This window comes from Podarcis erhardii (genome assembly GCF_964252035.2).
Source record: "Podarcis erhardii genome assembly, chromosome: 9".
NCBI lineage: Eukaryota > Metazoa > Chordata > Lepidosauria > Squamata > Lacertidae > Podarcis > Podarcis erhardii.
Window position 1 is genome coordinate 68,602,711 of NC_138512.1, and position 25,006 is coordinate 68,627,716.

General features: G+C 45.8%; 1 protein-coding gene across 3 annotated transcripts in view; it reads right to left on the minus strand.

Moving 5' to 3' along the window:
- Positions 1–25,006, minus strand: part of FGF5 (fibroblast growth factor 5) — a 323,085-nt gene that overhangs the window by 276,092 nt on the left and 21,987 nt on the right. The window contains exons 2-4 of one of the 3 annotated variants that reach the window (XM_081877281.1): positions 16,736–16,839; positions 7,359–7,462; positions 4,702–7,057 (exon numbers count right to left, since the gene is read on the minus strand). In XM_081877281.1, the coding sequence (XP_081733407.1) occupies positions 6,934–7,057; positions 7,359–7,462; positions 16,736–16,839 (332 nt within the window). In that variant the 3' untranslated portion in view covers positions 4,702–6,933. Of the gene's footprint in view, positions 1–3,642; positions 7,463–16,735; positions 16,840–25,006 lie in introns of those variants that run through there. The other 2 variants (XR_014160311.1, XM_081877280.1) reach the window with 2 other exon arrangements.

The following is a 25,006-nucleotide window of genomic DNA, read 5'->3' on the forward strand; positions in this document are numbered from 1 at the left end:
ATAAGTACATGATAAAAATCACACAAATTAATGATTGTCCATGGAACAACTTTCCTTGCAAGACAGCAAAAGGGATCAGCTCAAATAACATCCATTGAGCCCAGGATTCTCTTTCCTGCAGAAGCTGCTAAACAGATGCCTCTATGATGCTTACAGCCAAGACATGAATGCAAGAAAGTCATCTGTTCCACCACCTGGTATGAAGAGGTATATTGCTCTTGAACATCGCTTCCTTTAATTATTAAGCCGATCTCAAATTCGTTATTATTTTTAAAGCATTAGACGGTTTTCTTCTACCGACATTTCAAAAGACCTTTTAGTATAATATGGGACGTTGCCAAGTTTAGGATGTCTCTCCAAACATGACACTTACGTACCTTCCATAAACAAAGTGAACATCACAGTTTCAAGATCTATGCATTGCTCTCTAATACTTATCATCAAGGAAACGGTGGACACCGTGGGACATTTGCAGCAGCCTCCAGTCTCAACCACAGCCCTAACCTTGCATATTGGCCCTGGTTTCGCACAAGGCCCAGGAGATGAGGGATGAAACATGATGCTATTGCCAAGCAAATATGGGCCACACCCTCAATTACTTCCATGTTGACCTCCAGGCAGGTTGATGAATCCTATATGTCACAGCAAATTGTTTTCTCTTTCATGCAACTGAGCATAAATTCCAGTTTTCCAGTTAGGGTTGAATATATGGCACTAGGATGATTTAACTTGCAAAAGGAAAGAAGAGAGGGGAGAACGTATACTGTAGGTCTGGACTCAAGGGAGGTGTGATGTGAGGACTGTGAACCTAGATCCCTGACCCTGCTGCAAAAGCAGGCATTGCAAGCAACATGGACTATAGAGCCCTGTATCCAATTAATGAGTTAAGAAGCTGCCTTATATGGAGCCAGGCCATTGGTCCATCCAGCTCAGAGGCCATCTAGAGTTTCAGATGGGTCTCTCTCAGCCCTGCCTGGAAATGTCAAGGATTGAACCTGGATCTTAGGCATGCTAAGATTCTGTGATAGCCTATGTCTCATTTCCAAATGCCTTCTTGTAAAAAGGTGCTTGGAAGAGCCAGGTCTGTCTCAGCTTCCTTTTCTTTTCATTTCCTAAAATGCCCGGCTTTTCCAAGTGCTTTATGATAACTCACTAACAATGCTGTCCCTTCCTGATGACATCATCCAGGTGGTCTTCCGGTTCATCCTCTTGTACAGGGGTACTTTGGTTTTTAAACACCTTGGTACTCAAACGCCTTGGTTCCCAAACGCCGAAAGCCCAGAAGTACAGTGTTCTGTTTTCCGAATGCTTTTCAGAAGCCAAACGTCTGATGCCACTGTCGGCTATTGTTTCCGGGGCACCTGGACCAATCAGAAGCTGTGCCTTGGTTTTCAAACATTTTGGAAGTCAAACGGACTTCTGGAGCAGATTAAGTTTGGCGCTTTTGTTTTTGTTATTTATTTTGCGTTTTTGCTTTTGAGGCTTTTTCGGTTAATTTGTTTTTCTGACTGTGTGGAACCCAGTTCAGCTACTGATTGATTGTGTGACTGCGGAAATGGATAAAAGCCCCCTATCCAAACAATGACTATCATCAGTGCAGGGAAGAAAAATAATAATAATTTTCATTTTTATCATCTACAATACTGTTTTATTTATTTTATAGCACAGTACACTGATTATTGGTTTCATTTTATGGATCAATGGTCTCATTAGATAGTAAAATTCATCTTAAATGGCTGTTTTAGGGGTTGTTTTTAAAAGTCTGGAACGGATTAATCCGTTTTGGATTACTTTCTATGAGAAAGCACACCTTGGTTTTGGAACACTTTGGTTTTGGAGCGGACTTCCAGAATAGATTAAGTTTGAGATCCAAGGGACCATTGTATTATTGTTATAGAGTCTAGTCACTAAGGGATCTCCCACACTTTTAAAAACAAAAAATTCCTTCCAGTAGCACCTTAAAGACCAACTAAGTTAGTTCTAGGTATGAGCTTTCGTGTGCATGCACACTTCTTCAGATACCCGTATCTGAAGAAGTGTGCATGCACACGAAAGCTCACACCTAGAACTAACTTAGTTGGTCTTTAAGGTGCTACTGGAAGGAATTTTTTGTTTTGACTATGGCAGACCAACACGGCTACCTATCTGTAACTCCCACACTTTTGTTTGTCTGAATTAAAACAAACGTCAGCCCACAGAAAAACTGACTGGCATTTGTTCCAATTCAGCAGGGAACAGGGGTTTTTCCTAAGGAAAGCAGTGGGAAAGCAAACCCCCCCCCAAACCTATCAGACCCATGATTAGAAATCACAGGGTTAACGAATGTGTGAATTGGTCCCGCACTTAGCTGTATCTGAGTAGAGTTGGGCATTTCCGCTGGCTGTTCTGTTCTTTTTTAAGAGAAAGAATAATATAAAAATACTTCACCTTCGATTACGTATTGAAAAGCTGTAGGTGTCCCACCTTCTCCCACTGGGTCTCATCCTTTCCCTTCTAACCTCCGAGGACTCAGAGTTGGTTTGCCAGGTTGCAGTCTAGAGAATACGGTGCATCTGAATTTTCTCAGTACAGCAGGGGGAAAAGGCAGCCGCCGACTGCTCCCACTTCCCAATTCTTTTCCAGACACTTTAATCACCGTATTTTTCGCTCTATAAGACTCACTTTTTCCCTCCTAAAAAGTAAGAGGAAATGTGTGCACGTCTTATGGAGCGAATGCAGGCTGCACAGCTATCACAGCAAGAGGGATTGCTGATTTTACTGCGCAGCGATCCCTCTTGCTGTTCTGGCTTCTGAGATTCAGAATATTTTTTTTCTTGTTTTCCTCCTCCAAAAACTAGGTGCGTCTTGTGGCCTGGTGCGTCTTACAGAGCGAAAAATACAGTATCTGCAAGAGGGTCAGATGATGGAACTCGGTAGAGAAAGAATTGCCTTACTTCCTGCTTAGCTCCTGACAGCTCTGGTCGCCTCTCCTAAAAAAGGAGCTGGAAAAGGTTATGAAAAGGGCAATCGTAATGCAAACAGAGGAGTATTTAAGGTTGCTTCTGAATACCAGTTGTTGGGAACCACTCAGGCATTGTGTGCCGCTTTTCTGCAGGCACCTGGTTAGCTTCTGTGAAAACAGAATGCTGGACTTGATGGGCCCTTTGCTTTGCAGGCTTGAATATTCCTTCCCTTGAGCCCTTGGTGTAAAGGCAGCAAAATGACTCTCTATCAGAGCTGGAGCTGTTTACACCAGTCCCAGGCTACGACTGAGCAGGACAGGGAACCAAATCCTGCTCTCGGCCTGCACTCAGGTTTCTACTCCTTACAGACGGAATGATGGGTTTACAAGTGTGTGGGAAACACCTGTTAAAATCTCAAGAGCCAGAGAGGCTTCAAGGGTTAAAGTTCCCACTGGCTTTGCTTCAGTGCTCTCTAGAGCTCCTTCGCCATGACCAACAGGAGTACAGTGGTACCTCGGGTTAAGTACTTAATTCGTTCTGGAGGTCTGTTCTTAACCTGAAACTGTTCTTAACCTGAAGCACCACTTTAGCTAATGGGGCCTCCTGCTGCTGCCGCGCCGCCGGAGCACGATTTCTGTTCTCATCCTGAAGCAAAGTTCTTAACCTGAAGCACTATCTCTGGGTTAGCAGAGTCTGTAACCTGAAGCGTATGTAACCTGAGGTACCACTGTACAGAAAAAAAAACATATAAGACCCCTTCCTCAAAAAGCAGAATAAAAAGCAGAAGTGGGGAGAGATTTGCATAATGTATGCATGTCACATAACGCAGATTGTCTTCCTGCAGAACTGGTTCTGTACTGCTGCATCAAGTTTTACCCTTTTTTGCCAAAGCGCAAACTTGTACACGGTCCTGCCCTTGATCAGGCAAACAAAGAAACTGTGAGCAGATCATTATGAGTCAGTCTCAATGGGTGGGAGGAAATCCCTATTTTACAGAGATGGTTCTCAACTTGAAGCTGCAGCAATAGATCACCCGTAAGTTAACACACAGCTCGTTGTGTATGTGTGTGTGTGTGTGTTCGATCTGTCTGGATGTCAACAGCAGCCCAATGTATCTTCAGAGGTGGTCTGATCCTATGTGACACATGAGCAGCCTTTAAATAGTCGCGAGGAGAGGAGGAAGAGCAACAAGGACTATTCACCTTTGGAAAAGGAGTCTCAAGGGGGTGTTTTTCACGCTGAGTAAAACACTTGTTAAGAGGAGGAGACAGCAGCGGTTGTTATCTGATCCACCTTTGGGGTGGTTCTCGCCTCCCTCCATCTCTCTCCTCTAAAGCAGCTTAGTCTCTTTGGACCTATAATAGCAGGAATTCCAGAGGCTCATGGCAGAGGTATTTTAAACGCAGACATTGAAGCGATGAGGTTGATGGACAGAATAAGACTTCTCCTTCCAGCTGTCCAAGGAACAGCAGGAGGGGGAATGGAATCAGGGTCATTTGGAACGGAAGAGCTTTCCTTCCTCAATCTTGATCCCCTCATTTGCCTCTCCGTAGGGTGGGGAGGGGGAGAATAAACACAGAGAGCAAAAGATCTGGACAGACAGAAATCTGTGCGATAGCATGGAATCCAAAGGTAGGTACTGTTATTTTCTTTAGAGAAAAAAAGAAAAACGAACTAAATTCTACTAAGAGTGGAATCAATCCTTCTTTTTTTAAAAAAAAAATTAAAATAAAACAACACAATAACAACAACACAGAAGTAAGGATGGAGTCACACAACCCTCTTCACATTATGAGCACTGCCCAAAATTCCCCTGGGCTCACATATATATGCATGGGGAACTTTGGGGAGCAATGGCTGGCCTGTCCTCTTTTAGGAAAGTTGTACATATTTATTTGGGAGGGGGAATCTATGACATTGTCCACTCATTACTTTCTGGGAACAAATTTCAACACAATGTGGAGCCTCAGCGTTCCACTCTTTTTTCCAGGATGGTGAAAGGTGTGAGGATGTTGTGAGCATATGTTTATTTGGAGCACAGTATATCGCTGATCATCTGACCAATGAGGAACAATGAGGTTTTCCAATCAGGTGATCTGAGGAAATATGGTATCAAACCAAAGCAACAGCAACCAATTCATCCAGGTCTCCTCCAGATTCTTTCGCAGAAAGGGTTAAGGTTTCAAGTGCATACTGGAAATTTAGGTTTGGACAATTAAAGCAGACCAAAGTCCTTTACAAGGGTGCTTTGTCCCATTTCAGCGCTTGAGGTGAAAGGGGGGGTCATAGAATTGTGAGGGTCCAACCCCCACAAAGCAGGGGTGTGCTGGTGCCCCACTGCTGGTGCCTCTCCTGTGGGATGTGAAACACACAGCAGTCAAATACAACAGTCCTAGAGAGGGATGTTTGTCCAGCCAGTAGATAAACTTCCTGTTTCCTCCTGGGCTGGGACAAACTTCCTCTACATGTGACCAGAGGTGGGTGTTGCCTTACCTGTGCAGGTAACAAAATAGTACAGCACAAGCAGCCATATCTCTCTCTGACTCCATTCCTTGAAGAAGCAACATCTCCTTAGCCTGAGATGCCAAGAGACGACAAAGGAACTATCTCCTTATGGGATAGATTCCAAGTGTATATATTTTGTACCTTAAGTCTGCCTCCTGGGATGTATGCGTAAACTATTTTATACCTTTTATACAAGACTGTGTCATGTCTATTCTTTTTAGGAGGGAATAAAGGGGAATTACCAGGAAATTGATTTTAGAGGCTAAAGCAACTTATCCGCTGTGTAAGTTTAAAAAGGGAATGTTACTCTACTAAATTATAGAACTTGCTAACACAAGTTGGGAAGGATATTATTAAACAATATATCTTAGACTTCTGCTGCCTGAGGCAAGTGCCTCACCCTGCCTCATCAGTGGGCCGGGCCAGACCCTCTGTTATCCTGGCACAAGAAACCCACTTTTTTTGCAAAATGACTTTTTGCTGTTAGGAAAGTGATGTGGGGGGGGGACACTGAAAGGTTTGGGATGAATGAATGACTAACAGGAAGACCGATGTCCACTGGCTGAGCAAATCAGGATGAGAACAAAATGGTAATCTGGTAACAGCAGGAGACCATAGAGCATATGAAGTAGGAATGAACAATCTCACCCCATTCATGAAATGTTGCTAGCCAACTGTCTTGGCTTCCCTTGAAATTCATTGGCTGTTCTGACTGAAGAGGAACACTCCAATTTGGTTTTAAATTTTGCTTTCATCTAAAAAAATTCATGGCTACTCCGCTACAGAGGACTTCCAGGAGAGAACAGGTGTATACAAAACACCGTGCAAATGTTAAAACCACAAGCTTTGGCCTTGTGGGTTCATATAGAACCTTTTCATTTTTTTGTTTTATTGCATCACTATTTCAAATTTGCTGTGCCACTATTTCCCCCCTGCTGGGTTCCAAAGTTAATGGCGTCTTTAAAATCAAAATCATGAGATAAACCAGTTGGGTGACTCCATCTTCTGTTTGTCTGAGGTATTTCGGGGATGGGGAAATCTTAAAAGTGCAGAAAAAAAGTGATGGGGGGGCATGGAAAGGACACGAGCAATTTCCTCCCCCTTCTCACAGGAAAAGATCACAGTAAGAAAACAATTATCAGGAATTTGAAGAAAAAAATAGACTCAACATATGAGGTAATCTTTCACATCTTGCAGCAGTCACAGAACCATAGATTTGGGAAGGACCTCGAAGGCCATATCATCCAATCCCTGCCGAGGCAGGAAAACACATTACTGCAGCAATAGTGCCTGCCAGTTTTGAACAGCCGTTTTAAGCACAATCCATGCTCAGCAGTTGGAAAGCAGAGAGATGAGACTGAAAATTAAGGCGTCCCCACCCCACCCGTGACCAAACAACCTTTCCGCTCATCTTTGGCGCCCTACGCCTTTGAGCACTTGGAGAATTCCACTTCATTTGTAGCTACTGGAAAAAAGTGAATTAAACTCAGGCGCTAGGGACCCAAACGAACACGACTCTTTCCAGAAGGACCTCCCGGTGCAGTGAAACGCAGAGCAGAATCCCATCCACTATTCTGCCCTGTGGTGTCGCATACAAGCAGCAACCGCTCCTGAGAAAGAAAGAAAACAACATTCCTCAGTGGAAGAGAGTTGGGCCATTACTATCCAAAGCGAAACTTGAGTCTATATTTGACCGGAGGCGAGTTCTTCCGAGGCACCGGCAACGGGACCTTTGGCTTTGCTGGGATGGCGACAGGTGGTTTCTTCTTCTCAGGAACAGCGACAGTGAAAGCCAGTTCCGGCTGTTCTGCTTGCCTGAACCTCGGGAGGAAATGCGTTGAGATGTGCTGGGGTTTCACCCGGGGGCTGCACCCTCGTTTTGCCTTGCCCCGTTTGTTCAAGGCCACGTACCATTCTCTGCCCGTCTTCTCAGTCCTGTAAACTGCTGAGGCGTACGTGTTGTAGCTGTTTTCTTGAAACCGCTCCCTGAACTTGCAGTCGTCTGTGAATTTGGCCTAGGGAATTAGAAGGAGGAAACGACAATAGCAGCAAATGCTGGCTTTATAAAAGGGTTGTCACTGTACCTGTGTTGGCCTATAATTATTATTTCTTATTTTTCTTATCGAACCTTCGCCTGAGGGTCTCAAAGTGGATTATGGCACATAAATGCACAATACGATTTAAACACCAGTAAACGACAACCTGACTTCTAAGCCCATTTTATCGATCTAGACAGGGTGTGGAGAACCTTTGGGTCTCCAGATGTTGCATAGCCAAAACTCTCATCAGCCCCAGCAAGTACTATTATTTTATCATCATCATTATTATTACTATAGATGTGTTCCCCCCGTTTTCAAATTATTCCTTAGACTCTCTCTTGTTCACACTTCCTGATTAGCTCCCTGAAATTTCTCATGAGGCTGCAGAAACGCCTTTTCTTTTTGCATGACTAGCATAATGCAAGGTAAGAAACAGGCACTTAACTAACCGTAAAGGGCTTATAGAGTGCACACGTCCACCATATTGATGCTTCAGGTCACCAGTAAAGCTAATTTTACCCTATGTGAGAATACAATGGATTGGAGTATTTTTCCCCCCTAATGGAGGGGAGCTGGCCATTGTGACACATAATCATTCATTTTATTTGCATGTCTTGAACTATTAAGATGCATGCGGGGGGAGGTGAAATAATGTGCAACTTAACTGTAACCTGAATGAGATGCTAAGCACATACAGTATATGGATGCGGGTGGCGCTGCGGGTTAAACCACAGAGCCTGGGACTCGCCGATCCTGAAGGTCGGCGGTTCGAATCCCCGCAACGGGGTGACCTCCCATTGCTCGGTCCCTGCTCCTGCCAACCTAGCAGTTCGAAAGCACGTCAAAAGTGCAAGTAGATAAATAGGTACCACTCCGGCAGGAAGGTAAACGGCATTTCCATGCACTGCTCTGGTTCACCAGAAGCGGTTTAGTCATGCTGGCCACATGACTGCTGCACACCGGCTCCCTCAGGCAATAAAGCGAGATGAGCGCCGCAACCCCAGAGTCGGCCACGACTGAACCTAATGGTCAGGGGTCATAGATAGATAGATGATAGATAGATAGATAGATAGATAGATAGATAGATAGATAGGTTTGATTTATGGAAGATAAGTACTTTTGGAGCCCGACCACAGGGCTCTATATACCCAGTGGCAAGCCATAGGGGGAAATAAAAAAAGGATGTGCTCTTTCCTTCATGCTTTATTGGTGAGAATCCCAGAGAAATCTCTGGCTGGTCCATAGATGGGAAACGTATATGGAGGCAGATGAGCCTTTGGCCTGATCCCACAGGCTACTCTGAGATGAAAAAGCCCTGAATCTAAAGGGTTGGTAAATCTATTGGGTTGTTTTTTTTAGTCTTATCTCATCTGGCCACTCAGAGTACACACCATCCCCACTTTCATATGGGGCTAGGATAGCCACTTAAGCATTTCCCCAAAGGGTGGACATGGTTTTGCATACAATCTGCAAATGCTAATCATTGTACAGATGCAGATTTAGACATGATGGGTCGTATGCAGCTCTTGCTGGGAGCTGTTGGCATTCATCTGCCTCAGGAGACAATGGAGTGCGCCTCTGGGGGTGAAGTCAAACCGCTGCATTAGCAATGACCTTACTGGGGTGCAAGCCTGGGCAGTGTGTATGGAGCTCCTGGTGGAGCTTGCAACAGTATAAAATACTGTAATGGGGAAGATTGTGGTCAGGTGACCTGTGATGGGCAAGTTGAAGACCACCTCCCTGCTCTCCTTCCTTAAAGCTCATGACTTCTCCCCAAAGAATACTGGGAACTGTGGTTTGTTATGGGTGCTGTGAATTGTAGCTCTGTGAGGGGTAAACTGTTAGAATTCCTGCTCCATGATTGCAGTCATGGGATTGTTGTCTATCACATGATGGTGTATTGTGCTTTACTCAGCCTTAGAGTTCTTTATCTTTCAACCAGACTTGGACCAGGAAGTCCTTTAAGCAGAGGGTTTACTCGAATAGGAATGCCCTCTGTAAAAGAGAGCATATGGCCACTCTGTTCAAGATCCTGGGGGAAAATCAATGGATATAGGCCATAAAAACTTTACAAAATTTTGCATCAGGTGTCCAGCAGGTCTTGGGGTGGGTGGGGGATAGTGCTGTAAAATGCCCAAGTCCAGTGATCAAAGTGATGTTATCCAGAATTCTCCAATCTCTTAAGCTGATGTCTTAAACAATGGGCACATGGACAGAAATTATATTTTTTGTTAAACAGTGGCATTTGGTATTCGCTTGTGCATATGAAAGGTCTGGTTTAGGGGGCCTGATTTGACTGTAATGAATTCAGATGCGCCCAGGAAGGCCTGGGACTAGTTCAGTGTCTCACAGCCCACCTCGCAAGGTTGTTGTAAGGCTAACATGGGCAGCGGAAACACAGATATGCCTTCTTGTGCCCAATGGAGGATAAGGTGGAATATAAATATACAAAATAAATAATAAAAGCTTTCCCCTTCAGAGAGTCTTTTAAAAAAACAAAACTTTCCTGACAACCTTTCATCTCCTTTTAACATTTTGCTGGAGAGAAAGGGAGACAATGGTTTTAATGAAGCACTTTCAAAATTTCCATCGCAATGGGTTGCATGTGAAAAGAAGAACCATATTTGCTCCCTTTTCCTCTTGTTCTTCCCCACCAAAAAAGGAGAGAGATTGAGCTAAGTAGCTACTTAACAATATAGCGGAGCTGAAAGATGATAGCGTTGCTGACTTGCTCACTATAAATCTGAGAACACAATTCCACATGATTGCCTCCCAAAGGAGTTTGGATTGTTTTGGCACGGAAATGCGTGTCTCATCCATCAATAGGTCTGGGTAGATGGGAGAGGGTCCTGATGTCAAGGGTCTACTCATTAAGGGAGAGGAGGAAAGAGTAATGGAGAGGTTAGCAGCTGAATGGCCTTCCTCTCCTTCTCTGATTACAATGAGGTCTTGTCCTGTGACAATCCGCCTCTTCGCTCCCTGCCCCAGTAATCTGGGGATCATGGATTTTGTGATGCCCCATGGAATCTCTAGGGTTGAAAAATGGACTGGAGCTGGTTGGCTTTGGGGATCCCACTCTCCATTTCAGGTGTGGAGAACTTCAGAGGCTGCCCTCCAGGCTTCTCTGTTGGGCCCTTGTAATTCTCCCCAGGCCTCACCACAAGCCTGGTCCTTCCAAGAAGCAGAGTGCTGCAAGTTCTTGCGGCAAGTTCTAAGGGGCTGAAAGTGGCTAGAAATGTGTGCTAGTGGTGGAAGACTCTGCTACCCTGTTCCATCACCAGTGCTGAAGTCAGAGTCAACCACTAGTCTATCTAGATTTTGTGCACAGAATGGGGACCACACCATCGTGTCCTTTGCCCTCAGGATAAAGAGGGGTGTGTTTGTGTAGAAACCACTGATATTTGCATAGCTAGAATGTAGACTAGTGTACTAATGTAAGAGCCAGAACTCTTGCTCCACCCACTTTTTGTCTCTTTCCCTGCCCAGCAACAGCACGTGGCCCCTGGAAGGTTGCTCAGGAGGCAGTGTGGCCCTTGGGCTGGTGAAACATTCTCTACTCCTGCTCTACAGCCCCATTCGGACAGAAATGATTCAGTCACCATGAACTGGTAACTCCCAGACTAGATTAGTGCAATGCACCGTACATGGGGCTGGTCTTGAAGACTATCTGGCAACTTCAACTGGTCCAAAATGCAGCGACCAGATTACTAGCCAGGGTTTCACTGAGATCACATATAAATCCAGCAGCCAGTTCATTTCCAGGACCAAATCAAGGTGCACACGTTAGCATTTAAAACAACTTAGGTCCCACATATCTGAGAGATTGCCCCCTTCCCTACAGACCCCCCCCCTTGGGTACTAAGATTGGCATAGAGGACCCGCTTGCTGCCTCTGCCACTTTCAGAAGATGGGCAGGGGATGGAGCAGGAGAAGGCATGTTCTTCAGTGGCCCCCAAATTGTGGAACTCCCTCCCCGTATAAATGTGGGATGTGGTCCACTGGGAACAGTCATATACAACATTCCTTGTTTTGCTAGAGTGGACATGGCCTCACCTGTGCAGGTAACAACAAAAGCACAGGACAGGGCAGCCATCTCTCTCTCTCTTTACTACATGCATCGAAGAAGCAACATACTCTCTTGGCTTCCAGCCAAGAGAGGACAAAGGGACTGTCTCCTTATGAGATACAGTGGTGCCCCGCAAGACGAACGCCTCGCAAGACGGAAAACCCGCTAGACGAAAGGGTTTTCCGTTTTGGAGGCGCTTCACAAAACGAATTTCCCTATGGGCTTGTTTCACAAGACGAAATGTCTTGCGAGTTCCTGCGGGTTTTTTCCCCTCCCCCCCCTTTTCCTAAGCCGCTAAGCCGCTTATCACCTGATCCGCTAAAAGCCGCTAAACCGCTAATAGCGCTAATCCGCTAAGCTGTCAATGGGCTTGCTTTGCAAGACGAAAAAAACGCTATACGAAGAGCCTCACGGAACAGATTAATTTCGTCTTGCCAGGCACCACTGTAGTTTCCAGGTGTATGTTACTTTTCTGAGCTAAGTCTACCTTCTGGGATCCGATTGTGAACAGAATATGAGTAAACTCTTTTTTATATACTTTTATAGAAGACTGTGTTGCATCTTATTTTTTATGAGGGAATAAGGGGAAAATACCTGAACAGTTATTATAAAGGCTTTAGCGAGCCTGAGCAAACGCATCCGCTGCAAGTTTAAAAAGGGGAATGTTACTCTGCTAAAATTGTGAACTTGTTAACACAAATTGGAAAGGCTATAATTAAACAATATATCCTCTCCTGCATCCCCGAACATTCCCACAGTAGGTACCTTCCCAGAGCCTGCAACACCCAAACCTCACTCTCCTATACATGCACAACTAAGAGATAGTTCAAACATGACTGTAGGGCACACCAGAGGCATAGTGGGAGAGGCGGGGGGGCTTAGCCCTGGGTGAATGATTTTGAGGGGGCACAAACCAGGCACCCCCATGCAGGCCTGCCATGGCTGCCACCAGGGGTCTCTGGGCCCTGGAGCCCTGCCTGGACTTGCCACCACATCCTCAGCCCCATTGCTGAATGGCTGCCCAGTCAGCACCAGGGGGGAATTCACCTACCAAAGGCTGGGTCAGCCGGCCACACTCCTCCTTGCAGCCCCACTTGGCTCTGGTGGTGATGGCTGAACAGGCACAGTGGCCTCTCTGAACCCTCTGCACCTGGCCCCATGGGTGTAGCCAAGTAAATCAATACACCGTATTTTTTGCTCCATAAGACGCACCTGACTATAAGACTCACCTAGTTTTCGGAGGAGGATCTGATGGTGAATTTGGGGTGACCCAATGCAAAAATCCTGAGGAACCATGTGGATCCGTGCTTTGTAACCACATTTTTGCACCATTGCCCCAGGAAACAGTGGATGCGTGATTTTTTTGGTGAAGGCTGTAGCCATGGACATGCTATGTGATCTGATGGTGAATTTGGGGTGACCCAATGTAAAAATCCAGGGGATCCATGGGCTTTTACCTCCCCCTCCCAGGCAGCCTCTGCAGAGGCTGCTAGAGTCCCTTATCTCTCTTCTGATCCCACTGATCAGCTGTTTCCTTTCAACACTCCCTTCCCTCCTGTTTGCCTTAGTGTCTTTTCCTTAGCTGGAGCAGATTTTTGCTCCTCCTTTTCTTCTAATTTCTCTCTTTTGCTTTAGTCTTCCTGTTTCCCCCCTTTGTAAGTTTGCTGTCGTTGCCTCCCCACTCCCAGGCAGCCTCCTTTATCTCTAGCGTCCCTTATCTCCCTCCCCAATCGCTTGCCCATTAGCGGCTTTGTTGCTTTGTTTCAACACCCACTTCCCTCTTTCAAAAAAAAAAAAGGAAAAAAAAAAAGCACAATCTGCTTTTCGCCCCTAGGCAATTCGGCTCCAGGGACCACACATTCACTCCATGAGGCACACAGACATTTCCCCTTAATTTTTAGGAAGAAAAATGTGCGTCTTATGGAGCAAAAAATACGGTAAATACTTAACTGAGGTTCTGCCCTCCCATCCAACATGAACCCTGCCCCTTCAACATAAATCCTGGCTATGCCCATGCCTGGCCCCCACCCACTGGTGTCGGTGGAAAGGACCAGGCTGGCGTGGTGGGTTCTGTTCACTCTCCATGCGCTGCTCAGCATGTGCATGTGTGAAAAAGCAAAAGCCGCAATGCCACTGGGGCATACAGAAACATTGTTGCTGCTCTTTATCACTTTCTTTCTCTATCTACCTTCAGCTATTTGATGACAGGAGGGCGTGTCTAGATTTTGCAAAGTTTTTTTCTGGACATAAGCTCCAGAGAGAGAGAGACTGACTTCTGGGATTTCTAACACTATACTAGTTTGACGGATGGATCCCGAGAGAGTATTAACAGTGGGGGACATCCAACAGAACAGATGTCTCTTCTGAAGGTCATTCCTCCTTTCTAATCTATGTCTGGCCATCCGGGCTAGTACAAAAGGATGAAAAAGTATTGATGCGATCTTGTCTGAAGCTACTGAAGCAGGTCCTCTGTTTCCTGCCAAGATCTGTGTCAACCAGAAGAGCAAATCCTTTGTCTCACGGGGCATTAATTTTGCTCAGCTGCCTTTGCAATCAATGAGGAGAGAATTATTAAAACTGGATGCTACACTGAAGATGCCTCTATCAATTTTGCCTTTGTGCAAGTTGGGAACATCAGCAAGGCAGCCTCTTTCTTGCTAATGGGTATTCCCTTATGAACATGACAAGTGAGTTCAGCGTTGCATTGTTAAACCCCACAGATTATTATCTTATATATGAGTGGGAAAGGTTTGGTAGAACCGATCACACTGAGGGAACCCTTAACTGCCCTACGGGTGTCTCGTCCGTTTTCGCCCTTTTGCTTGCAAGGTAAAGGTAACGGGGACCCCTGACTATTAGGTCCAGTCGTGGCCGACTCTGGGGTTGCGGCGCTCATCTCGCTTTATTGGCCGAGGGAGCCGGCGTACAGCTTCCGGGTCATGTGGCCAGCATGACTAAGCCACTTCTGGCGAACCAGAGCAGCGCACAGAAACACCGTTTACCTTCCCGCCGGAGCGGTAGCTATTTATCTACTTGCACTTTTGACGTGCTTTTGAACTGCTAGGTTGGCAGGAGCAGGGACCGAGCAACGGGAGCTCACCCCGTCGCGGGGATTCGAACCGCCGACCTTCTGATCGGCAAGTCCTAGGCTCTGTGGTTTAACCCACAGTGCCACCCGCAAACTTAACTGTAAAAAGAAGAGAAAGAAAAGTCCTCTTCCAGATACATATTTTCCTCAAACGGTAAAGCTTCTGCTGAGAACACAACCTCACAAAAGGAAAAGCATCTGGGCAGGATGATGTTGAGTTTGACCCCATGCATATTTACTCAGGAAAAAAATTGTCCTCGGATTCACTGCAACTTGCTCCTCGTGTATGTGGCCATTGGGTTTTAGCCTGAAACACTATAACAGGAGGGGTGGATGGGTGCTCCTTTAAGAACAAAAAATTGAGCCATCTGCTTGGGAAGCTGTTAATTGCCAGGATTAATGTTGCTCCTGAATCCAGTTTCCTTATTAAAAAAAATAAAAAATAAACTGCTTTATAATTTAATTAGATTACCACTTGAAATGGAAGGCCAGACCTCAGATACAGAAGGGGAAACCTATTATAGCCCACGGAATTGCTTCCGCTTCCTCCCCCCCCACCCCCGCAACCCAAAAACAACAGTGGTTCTTGATTTTATCTCTAGTTCAGCTAGAAGTAATCAAAACGCCGTTAAAATCAAAGAGCTTCCCTGAGTGACAGGCACAGCACTTCCTTGCGCCTCCTCGAACTCATTATCCCACAAAATAAACGTGCCCTGCCAAAGCAGCAAAGAACAACAGATGCTGTTTTTACATTATCGGCATTGTTTAGCCCAGTGAACTTTAGACATTTGGCTCGGGTTTCGACTAATTTCTTGTGCTGATTTGGCTGAAGAGTTGCGGGTCTTAACCTTTAACGGTGACCTGTCTGAAGCAGGTCGTCATGTCTGGTCCCCCTGGAACCAACCACGTCCTTCTCCCAGCAATTAGCCGGAAGCCAAGGAAGGGGGCTTATTTAATTTCGGCAGCCGCTGAATCACATCAGAATTTCATAACATGAAATAACAAGACGATTTCACATCGGTGGGGAATGGGGGGAGAACAGCTCAACCTGTGGGCTACCACGCCAAAGGCAGGCCACCATCTTTGTATGGGCATCTGCCAAGGCAGCACTTGAGAGGGACTCTTCCCGTACAGCAGGGGTGGGGAATTCCACAGGGGCCACATTCTCTTCTGGGTAACCTGCCAGGGGCCGCTTGCCAGGATGGGCACAGCCAGAGGCAAAAGTGGGTGGGAAATTAGTGTACATCTTAAACTTATTCGGGAGGCTAGTTTCAACACATGCTCACATAACCACTGTTATAAGAAATTTAAGGTCTCAAATATAGAATAAATATTCATAGTATGGGAAAGCAATCCTGAAGCCATTTTGACTCTCCTCAAATATTCCTCTGCAGTAAGGGAGGCAAATAAGGAGAGCCTTCCCATTGTCTTTTTGCTTGCAAATCCTGTGTTAAGGGCATATTTGTGTTAAAACCAGCACCTTAAACCTGATCCTGTACTCCACCGGGAGCCCAGTGCAGCTGGTATAGCACCGGGTGAATGTGATCCTGCGGCGAGGACCCCGTAAGGAGTCTCACTGTGGCATTCTGCACCCGCTGGAGTTTCTGGGTCAGTCTCAAGGGCAGCCCCACGTAGAGTGAGTTAAAGAGCCTCACACTCTACCAACTGAGCTATCCCAGCAAAATTATGCTGGACTGGGATGAGGGATTAAAGGTCAAGGGGAACTTCATTCTTCTGCATTTTCAAAAGCAGGGAGCCTGTGTGGCATTGTTGAAATAGGAACCTGGGTGACCAGGGTTCAGATCCCTACACAGGCATGAAGTTCACTGGGTGACCTTGGGCCAGTCACTGTCTCTCAGCCTAACCTACCTCACAGGGTTGTTGTGAGGAGAAAGGGCCACATATACCACCTTGAACCCCTTGGAAGAAATGGTGGGAAATGGATGAAATGATATGTAGAGCTGTGGACTCAAATATCACAAGGTGCAGCACAGACGACCTTGCAATATTTTCACTATTTTGCAAGCTACAGAGACATTTTTCACATACCCTGGAAATGCAGTATTTTATTTCATCTTGGTGTTTTTTTACTTACACTTGCGTGGAGTTTTCCTTTTTTTGACATCGCTAAAAATTGGTTGCTGAAAACTCCTCGTATTCCTACAATCCCCTGAGACACAGCAAATATTTCCAAAATACCTAGGATGACAGAAATCCCAAAATAAAACACAATTCGTTTTTTCACAGCACTGCAAAGAAAAGAAGAAGAGAGAAAGAAATCTTATGCATTGTCAGGTCTTTTTTATTAAAAATAAAAGAAGGGGAGGGAAAAGAAGAGGAGGAAGAAGAAGAAGAAGAAAAACTAGCTTTGTCATTTTAGGCTTAAACTGTGATTTCATGCTTGATTGCTTCTTGCTTGCTTGCTCGGGTTATCTGAATATACATTTATTTATAGACGTCCTGAGGTTTTAAAGGACACAACTGGTGTGAGTGGAATTTAATGGCTGCTCACTCTGGGGTTATCCACCTGCCCTCAACAGGAAGGCATCAGGAGACGGTTTAGGGCAGAGGTTTTCAACCTTTTTGGGTCCACGGCTCCCTTGACCAACTACATTCTTTTTGTGGCTCCTCTGTGGGGTTCAAGTAGGGCCTTACGGAGCCAGGCAGAGGCCCGGGCCAGGTAGATAATGTGCCCCCCCTTTTTTTACCCTGGAGATATCTGAAGTCTTATAAATAAGTACGTATATAAATAATTTTCACAAATGTTATGCTGACAAAAAAAATTATTTCAAGGCTTGAACCGTATCTGCATATAAAGACAAAATGGAAAATATGGATAAATATGCTGACTGAGGCGCCCTTTGGAACTGGAGGCCCGAGCCAAGTGGCCCATATGCCCCACCTCTGTCTGGGCCTGGGTTCAAGAGCCCAGTGATGTCACCCTTTGCCTGCAGAGCTGGCAGCCTCTCACCCTTTTTCAAACAGCCTCCCTTGTGGAGTGTGCCCTCAACCTCAGAAGCCTGGGAAGCACCCCCTGGCCAGCGCCAGAGATGCCATTCGCTTGGGGAGCTTATAGCCAGGGCTTCTGCAACAAACAGCTGTGCAAGCCCTGGGGAGGCAGAGATGCAAGAGGGCATCAGAGGAGGGAGGGAAGGGAAGAGGGACAGAGGCCAGTTTTGCCTGCGGCACCCCTGACTATCGTTCAAGGCACCCCAGGGTGCCACGGCACACTGGTTGAGAACCACTGGTTTAGGGGGAAGAGAACAAACCTTCAAAATCAGCAAGGGTTGTTTAAGCCCTGCCCCATGCTTGATTCCTGTAGCCTCTGGGCTCAATCCTGGAAACTTGTTTTCAGTGGCTGGGTGTAATGTTGGAACAAGTGACATAGTAGATAGATGAGAGCATCTCTGAGGATGTACAGAGTGCGTTTCTCTTGCCAGCAGATAACGGCGGCGTTTTGTGGGTCCCCAGGGTGGGAGACAGAAGGCTTGTAGGACTTCCTCCAAATTTTCCCTCCAGGCTCTGGCAATTATAATCTGGGGTTAATGAGTCACCTGGCTGGCGGCCGGCAGCAAGAGAAGGGAAGTGGTTTCTGTGCCAGAGAAAGAGTCTGGTCACAACCACAATATACATTGTACATCATTCTTATATCGCTTTAGCAGACGTGGAGAATCCTGTGAAATATAGTTTGTTAAGGGTGCTGGGAACAGTAGGCCTGCACCCTTAACAAACTACAGTTCCCAGGATTCTTTGTGGGAAGCCATGACTGTTGAAGAATAAGAAGAGTGCTTTAAATATATGGTGTGGGTGTTAACCTCAGTTAACACATCCCCCAGGTCAGAGATGGGAAGGTAGTGTGTTCACCCCAGGTGAGAGACAGGGCTGGCTTGCTTTATGGTTGCAAATGATTTTAACCACATGCACACACACACACCCCGGACCTCTCTCTCACACACACTCAGCTGTTTTGCACAGTGCTGGGGAGCGTTGAGACTCTACTGATCACCAACCATATTGTTTGCAGAAGAAGACATTCACCCCTGAACATGTTAAAGGCAGATCTGGAAGCAGTCAGGAGCATTTGAAATAAGCCAAGTGCAATTAGGGATTGGCAAATCCGTCTGCTTTGGTCTCTCACTTCCTCGTTGCTGTTTTTTTTTAATCTTACATTCAATTCTCCAAATCAGTTTGCAAATGCTTTTTTAAAAATGATAAATTCTTTAGCATTTTAGCATGACTTTCTCCTAATATACACATTACGGTATGCAATTTCGCCTAAGATGCACATGCTTGCAAGGGATTTTCCTGATTATAATGCAGGCATCTAGCATATTTACCATTGCAGCCAGGGGTTACCCAAGCTCCCCCTGATTGCAGCTAAAGACCAATGGATCCTTCTACTCATCAGATGCATGAAAGCAAGATAAGCATTCTTCGCTATGCCCCCCCTTCCTTCCACCTACCCTATATTGACACAGAGCCATCACATTTATATTATCGATAGCAACTGAAAGGAAGAAAGCCTCTGGAGGAGAGTTTAGGAAACTTACCAAGGTTGCATGCTGACTTCAGTCTTTGAAAGTTCCCTAGCAATTAGCTGAAGAGCTTTGGCTTCGCTCCCCCTCCAACCCCCACAAAAAAAATTAAAAATGTAGTTCTCCCCAGCAGATGGATGAGTTGTGGGACACCATGGAAGTGTCATGGGCATTCTAACTGCTCATGAGGAGAGACAACTGCAGGCTCACAAGGGTTGGTGACAGACGGTCTGTTGGTAGGATGCAGAGAAGCAAGATGTGACTGTTGGAACCCCGATCAGCTGTTAGGTTGAAGAAAACAAGGAGCACCCTGCTGTCATTACCCAGTTTCATTGGCTATGCATTCATAGCATTCTCAAAATTATACAGTTGGAAGGGTCTACAATGGTCATCTAGTCTATGGTTACCAGACGTCCCCGTTTCCCGGGGACAGTCCCAGGATTTACAAATATGTCCCCGGACAAAATCCGTCCCTGGATTTCATTTAATGTCCCCGGATTTATATTTTAAGTGTTGTAGATTTATTAGCAAGGAATGAATGTTGCGTGATTAATTCGACGGCACAAGACACATCATATGGGGACTTCCAGCGAGGCAAAATGGCGGGCGCCATGGCAGCGAGTAGCTCCTGAAGCCAGCCAGAGCCAACTGCGCTACCAGGCTGGCTCCGGGTTGCTGAGGCTGCCACCGCCACGCCACTACCAAGGGGGAACCAGGGACGCCCAGCGCGCCAACTGGGGGAACCACTGACCACTACCACCCGTGACCCAAATTGAGCTGGGAACGAGAGCATCTGACCACGCAGCCAACTCCCCAGTGGTGCTCCGGGGCCAGGAAAACCTCAGAGCTGACACAGGGAGAAGGAGAGGACGAAGAGAGAGTGAGGCACCTAACCATAAGCCTGCATTTTTATCAAAGCTTCTATATATTTCAATCAAGGCTTGTATTTAAAAATGAGCTTAAAAAAGGGATTTTCAAATGTTTCATGCCAGGCAGAGAAAACCTTGGCCATTCTCCTAAGACAAGAGGGCCCCATTGATTTATAGTAGAAAAACAATTCTCAAAGTCATAAAAAGGGAGAATTACATATGCTGCCCCAAGGCTGAAAAAAACACTGGGTAAGATAATACTAATGTGCCTCCCAGTAAAATGAGCCAGATCTTCTTTCTAAGGTTGAAAGGCCAGGAGCAAATGGAAAGAAAAACATTTAGCTAGAAGAAAGAGAGCATTTTTGGGGAAGTCTTTTTCTAAAGCCATTCTTTCTTAAACTGAAGAGGCTTCTTTTAAAAGCTGTTTTACTGAGTTTCTTCCTTTTTACTTTGAAAAGCTTTATTCTTTTAAGAGGCTACCTATGATAAATGTATGAAATATATTAGCTTAAATATATTGGCTTAAATGTAATTATGCAAAGGATTTAAGGAATGCTAGATTCTTATTTCATAGAGTCATATTGCAATAGGAGACCAGAGGGGCAAATGAGCCTAGCCCCCCCCCCCCTGCCAGACAGAAGACGCCATCCAAGCAGTCTTGATATATAGTTGTCAGGCATTTGTTTAGAAACATTAAATGAAGGAAATCTTTCAATGTTGATGTGAAACTCAAGATCCTTGACATCTGTTGAACATAAAAATGTAAGATTAAACATTTGTTTTAGAAGGCAATAGGGCAAGGAGGGCAAGAGGTGAGCTGGTAATTAAGATTCCATGTAAGATATATTATTACTTATATGTCATATATATAGCTCTTTGTCTCCCTTATAAGGGCAAGGAAGTGGGTGTATCTTTTGTGGGTGTATTTTTTGTGATTGGTTCTAGCAAACAGCCAATAGGAATTTCAACCAGGCTGATTGGACAGAGGCAGCCACAGGAGGAGCAAAGGGGGCTGGATTAAGGGAATATAAGTGCTGGCCAGAATGGCAGGAGGCCAGGCCAGAGCTTGGTAACCACGTACCACTGAGCCTCTTATTTATTTGTCTGACAAATAAATTACTATTTTAATTTCTCTATTGCTGCGTTGAATATTTCATTCCAGCTAAGCGTTAACCACAAGCAGGGTGCTACATTTTATGGTGCCCTGTGACTCGGATAAGTGGTCTGCTGGAACGCAGCCCCTTCGCCCTACTGGGCAGGGTACAAGAGAGAGGACAACTGCTTACCCAAAGCGCGCTCTGGTAAATTTTTCCAGGGGGAACGCAGAAGACTCGTCTGTCTGATACCCTGCTCACTGGCGGCGACGGACCGGGGGAAACAGGGAACCAACCAAGGGTAAGTGCACAAAGGGATTTTTGGCCCTCCAATTAATTAGGAGGAAGAGAAGTCTTGATCAAACTTCTGCGTCTCAGTAAGGGGAAACTGAGTACGCTAGGTGGTTGGGTACATCAGATGGTGATCTGGTGTAGGGAAAGGGAAGGATTGGGAGGTAGAGTGTGGTGAAGTATCCAGCGCATTGTATGTGTGAGAAAGTACAGAGCAATCTGTAGCTGACCTGAGTGTGGAGTGGGCAGTACTTCGGTTCCTAGTAAGACGACTTCACTAGGCAAGGAAACCCACGAAGCGCGTCTGTGAGTGACTGAGTGGATACTTCACAGGGCCATACAATGGGAGTTGGGGGTTCAAAGGGGGAAAATACACCTCTTGAGTGTATGTTAAATAATTTTAAGAAAGCCTTCTCAGGGGCATATGGAGTCAAAATGACGCCAGAGCGCTTGAGAACGTTATGTGAACTAGAATGGCCAAAACAAAATACTGGATGGCCATCTCAGGGAACTTTTGATATAAATTTAGTGAGCAAACTTTGGACTGATATCGCCAAAGAAACTGGAGGGTGCCCAGAACAATTTCCATATATAGATTCCTGGCTGAGCACATTAAATAAAAATCCTCCATGGATAAGGGAATGCAAAGTCAAACGATGCAAATTATTGGCTGTAAAAGCCGAAGCTAGGAAAGGAATCTTGCCAAATAAACTCAAACCCATTTTTGAGGGGCCAGAGGAAGAGGTGCTTCCACCTCCACCCTATGCTCCACATCGAAGGGAGCTTAATCCAAACACTCCACCAGTTGTAACCCCAAGGCAAGAAACTGGAATGAATAATGGGAGTGGAGTCACAGAGTTTGATTCCTTGATAGATTATGATAAATATCTTCAGGAGGCATTGGAGTCCTATAATAAAGCCCAAGCAGAAGTGGTTATTCCACCTGTGACTCCTAATAGACCTCCATCTACAGTCTCCTTTAGTGGAACAACTGATTGCCCACCCCAAACCCCTGTACATCCAAGTCCCAGAGAAATATTACAGAAGTTACAGGGAGACCTTGCTCGGTCAGCAAGCAATACAGCCAGGCGTATAAAGCTGCTAAAAGAACACCTTGCGACAGATACCATCCCCTATGATTTGAGGCCCCTAGAGCAAAGTGAAGAGAAAGGTCACGTAGTAGCCCCTCTTAGAAGAGTATTTGATGCACTTGAGGAGCCTGCGCTGGTTAATGGGCAACCCGGACCACGGCCACCTCGAACTTCGACCCTGCAATATATTCCATTCACAACTACAGATCTGATGAATTGGAAAACACACACCCCATCTTTTGCAGAAAAACCTCAGGCTATGATGGACTTGGTGACTTCAATAGTAAATACTCATAGTCCTACTTGGACAGATTGCCGCCAGCTCCTGAATACTCTGTTCACCACTGAGGAAAGGAGAGACATAATTGAAAAGGCACAGATATATTTGCGTGAGCAGGCCAGAGTGGGAAATATTTATAATATTGACCGTCATCTCCAAGATAACTTTCCCTTGGAAGATCCTAATTGGGATCCAAACAATGCAATTCACCTGGCCAGACTTACCACCTACCGCCAGACACTTGTGCAAGGTATCCGCAGGGCATGCCAGAAGCCCACTAATATGTCTAAAGTCTCAGAAGTAGAACAGAAACCAAATGAGAGTCCGGGAGACTTTTTAGAGAGGCTGCAAGAAGCCTATCGTATATGGACTCCTTTTGACCCTGAAGCCCCTGAAAACAGTAGAATGATTACTGCTACATTTGTGGCCCAGTGCGCTTCTGACATTCGTAAGAAAATTCAGAAATCAGAAGGATGGGAAGGGATGCTGATGAGCCAAATTATGGCCATTGCACGCCGAGTTTATCGGAATAGGGATGAGGCTGAGAAGCAAGAGAAGAAGAAGTGGCAGAAGGAAAAGATGGTGATGCTAGCCACAGCAGTGAAGCAAGACCACCGCCCCTTAAATGGAGGGCGAGGGCGAGGAAGGAATCCACCACTGGGAAGGAATCAATGTGCAAATTGCAAGAAGGAGGGTCACTGGAAGCGGGAGTGTCCTGAACCCCTGAGGTTGGAAGAAGTACGCCCAGGCCCAGGCCCAGGCCCAGGTCCAGGCTCCGGCCCAAGAAACCAGGGACGGGGACGGGGAATGATCCGAGATGGAAGATATCAGAGACCAGGACAGGGACGGAGTAGAGACAATTTCATTGGACTGGCAGAAGAGGATTTTACTCAAGACTAGGAACGACCGGACTCCATAAAGTTAGGCTTCCAGGAGCCCACGGTCACGATTCAATTAGGGAGCCATTTAATAGACTTTATGATTGATACTGGGGCTGAATACTCAGTACTCCCAGAACTATTGCAGAAAAAGGCATCCAAAAGTGTAATCATTAAAAGTGCCACTGGACAGTCAGCTAAGAGGTCTTTCCTCCAACCTTTGGAATGCCAGATTGGGGGACATCGTTTAACCCATCAGTTTTTGTATATACCTGAGTGTCCAATACCTCTCTTAGGCAGAGATATGCTGTCCAAATTGCAGGCCCAAATCACTTTCACTCCTCGAGGTCCAGAAATGAAACTGCCATCAAAAGCAGCAGGAATAATTACCCTCTCAGTACCTAAGGAACAATCATGGCGCCTAATGTCAGCCTTGCAAGTCCAACCCACATTGGATACAGAATTAAACAAGCTCCTCCGAACTCTACAGGTGCCACCAGGAGTATGGGCCGAAAATAGCCCACCAGGAATGGCTAAGAATATAGCTCCAATTGTAGTAACCCTAAAACCTATGGCTACCCCTGTATCTGTAAAGCAATATCCCTTACCCCGGCGAGCAGCGGAGGGCATCCAGAAACATTTGGACCGCCTATTAAAATATGGTCTGCTTAAGCCTTGCCAATCAGAATGGAACACACCCCTTTTGCCTGTTCGAAAACCTGGGACAGATGAATACAGGCCAGTGCAGGACTTGAGGCTCGTAAACCAGGCTATCGAGACCTTGCACCCAAATGTACCAAACCCATATACCTTGCTGAGTTTGATCCCACCAGAAGCAACATTTTTTACTGTATTGGACTTGAAAGATGCATTCTTCTGTTGCCGGCTGGCACCACAGAGCCAACCTATATTTGCCTTCCAGTGGGAAGACCCTTTGACAGGAACAAAAGGCCAGCTAACCTGGACAAGATTGCCCCAAGGATTCAAAAATTCCCCAACTTTATTTGGCACTGCCTTGGCGAGGGATCTAACAAGTTACCCCTCAATACCGGGAGAAAAGGTGGTTCTGCAATATGTGGATGATCTTATACTAGCTGCAAAGGATTTTGATACCTGTAAAGAAGGGACAGAGGAACTGCTCCACTTGCTCTGGGAAGCTGGCTACCGAGTTTCCCAGAAAAAGGCACAGTTATGTTTAGAAAAGGTCAAATATTTGGGCTTTGACATCTCACACCAACAACGAGCATTGAGACCAGAGAGGAAAGAAGCTATTTGCCTTATCAAGGAACCTACCACAAGAAAACAACTTAGGGGATTCCTGGGAACAG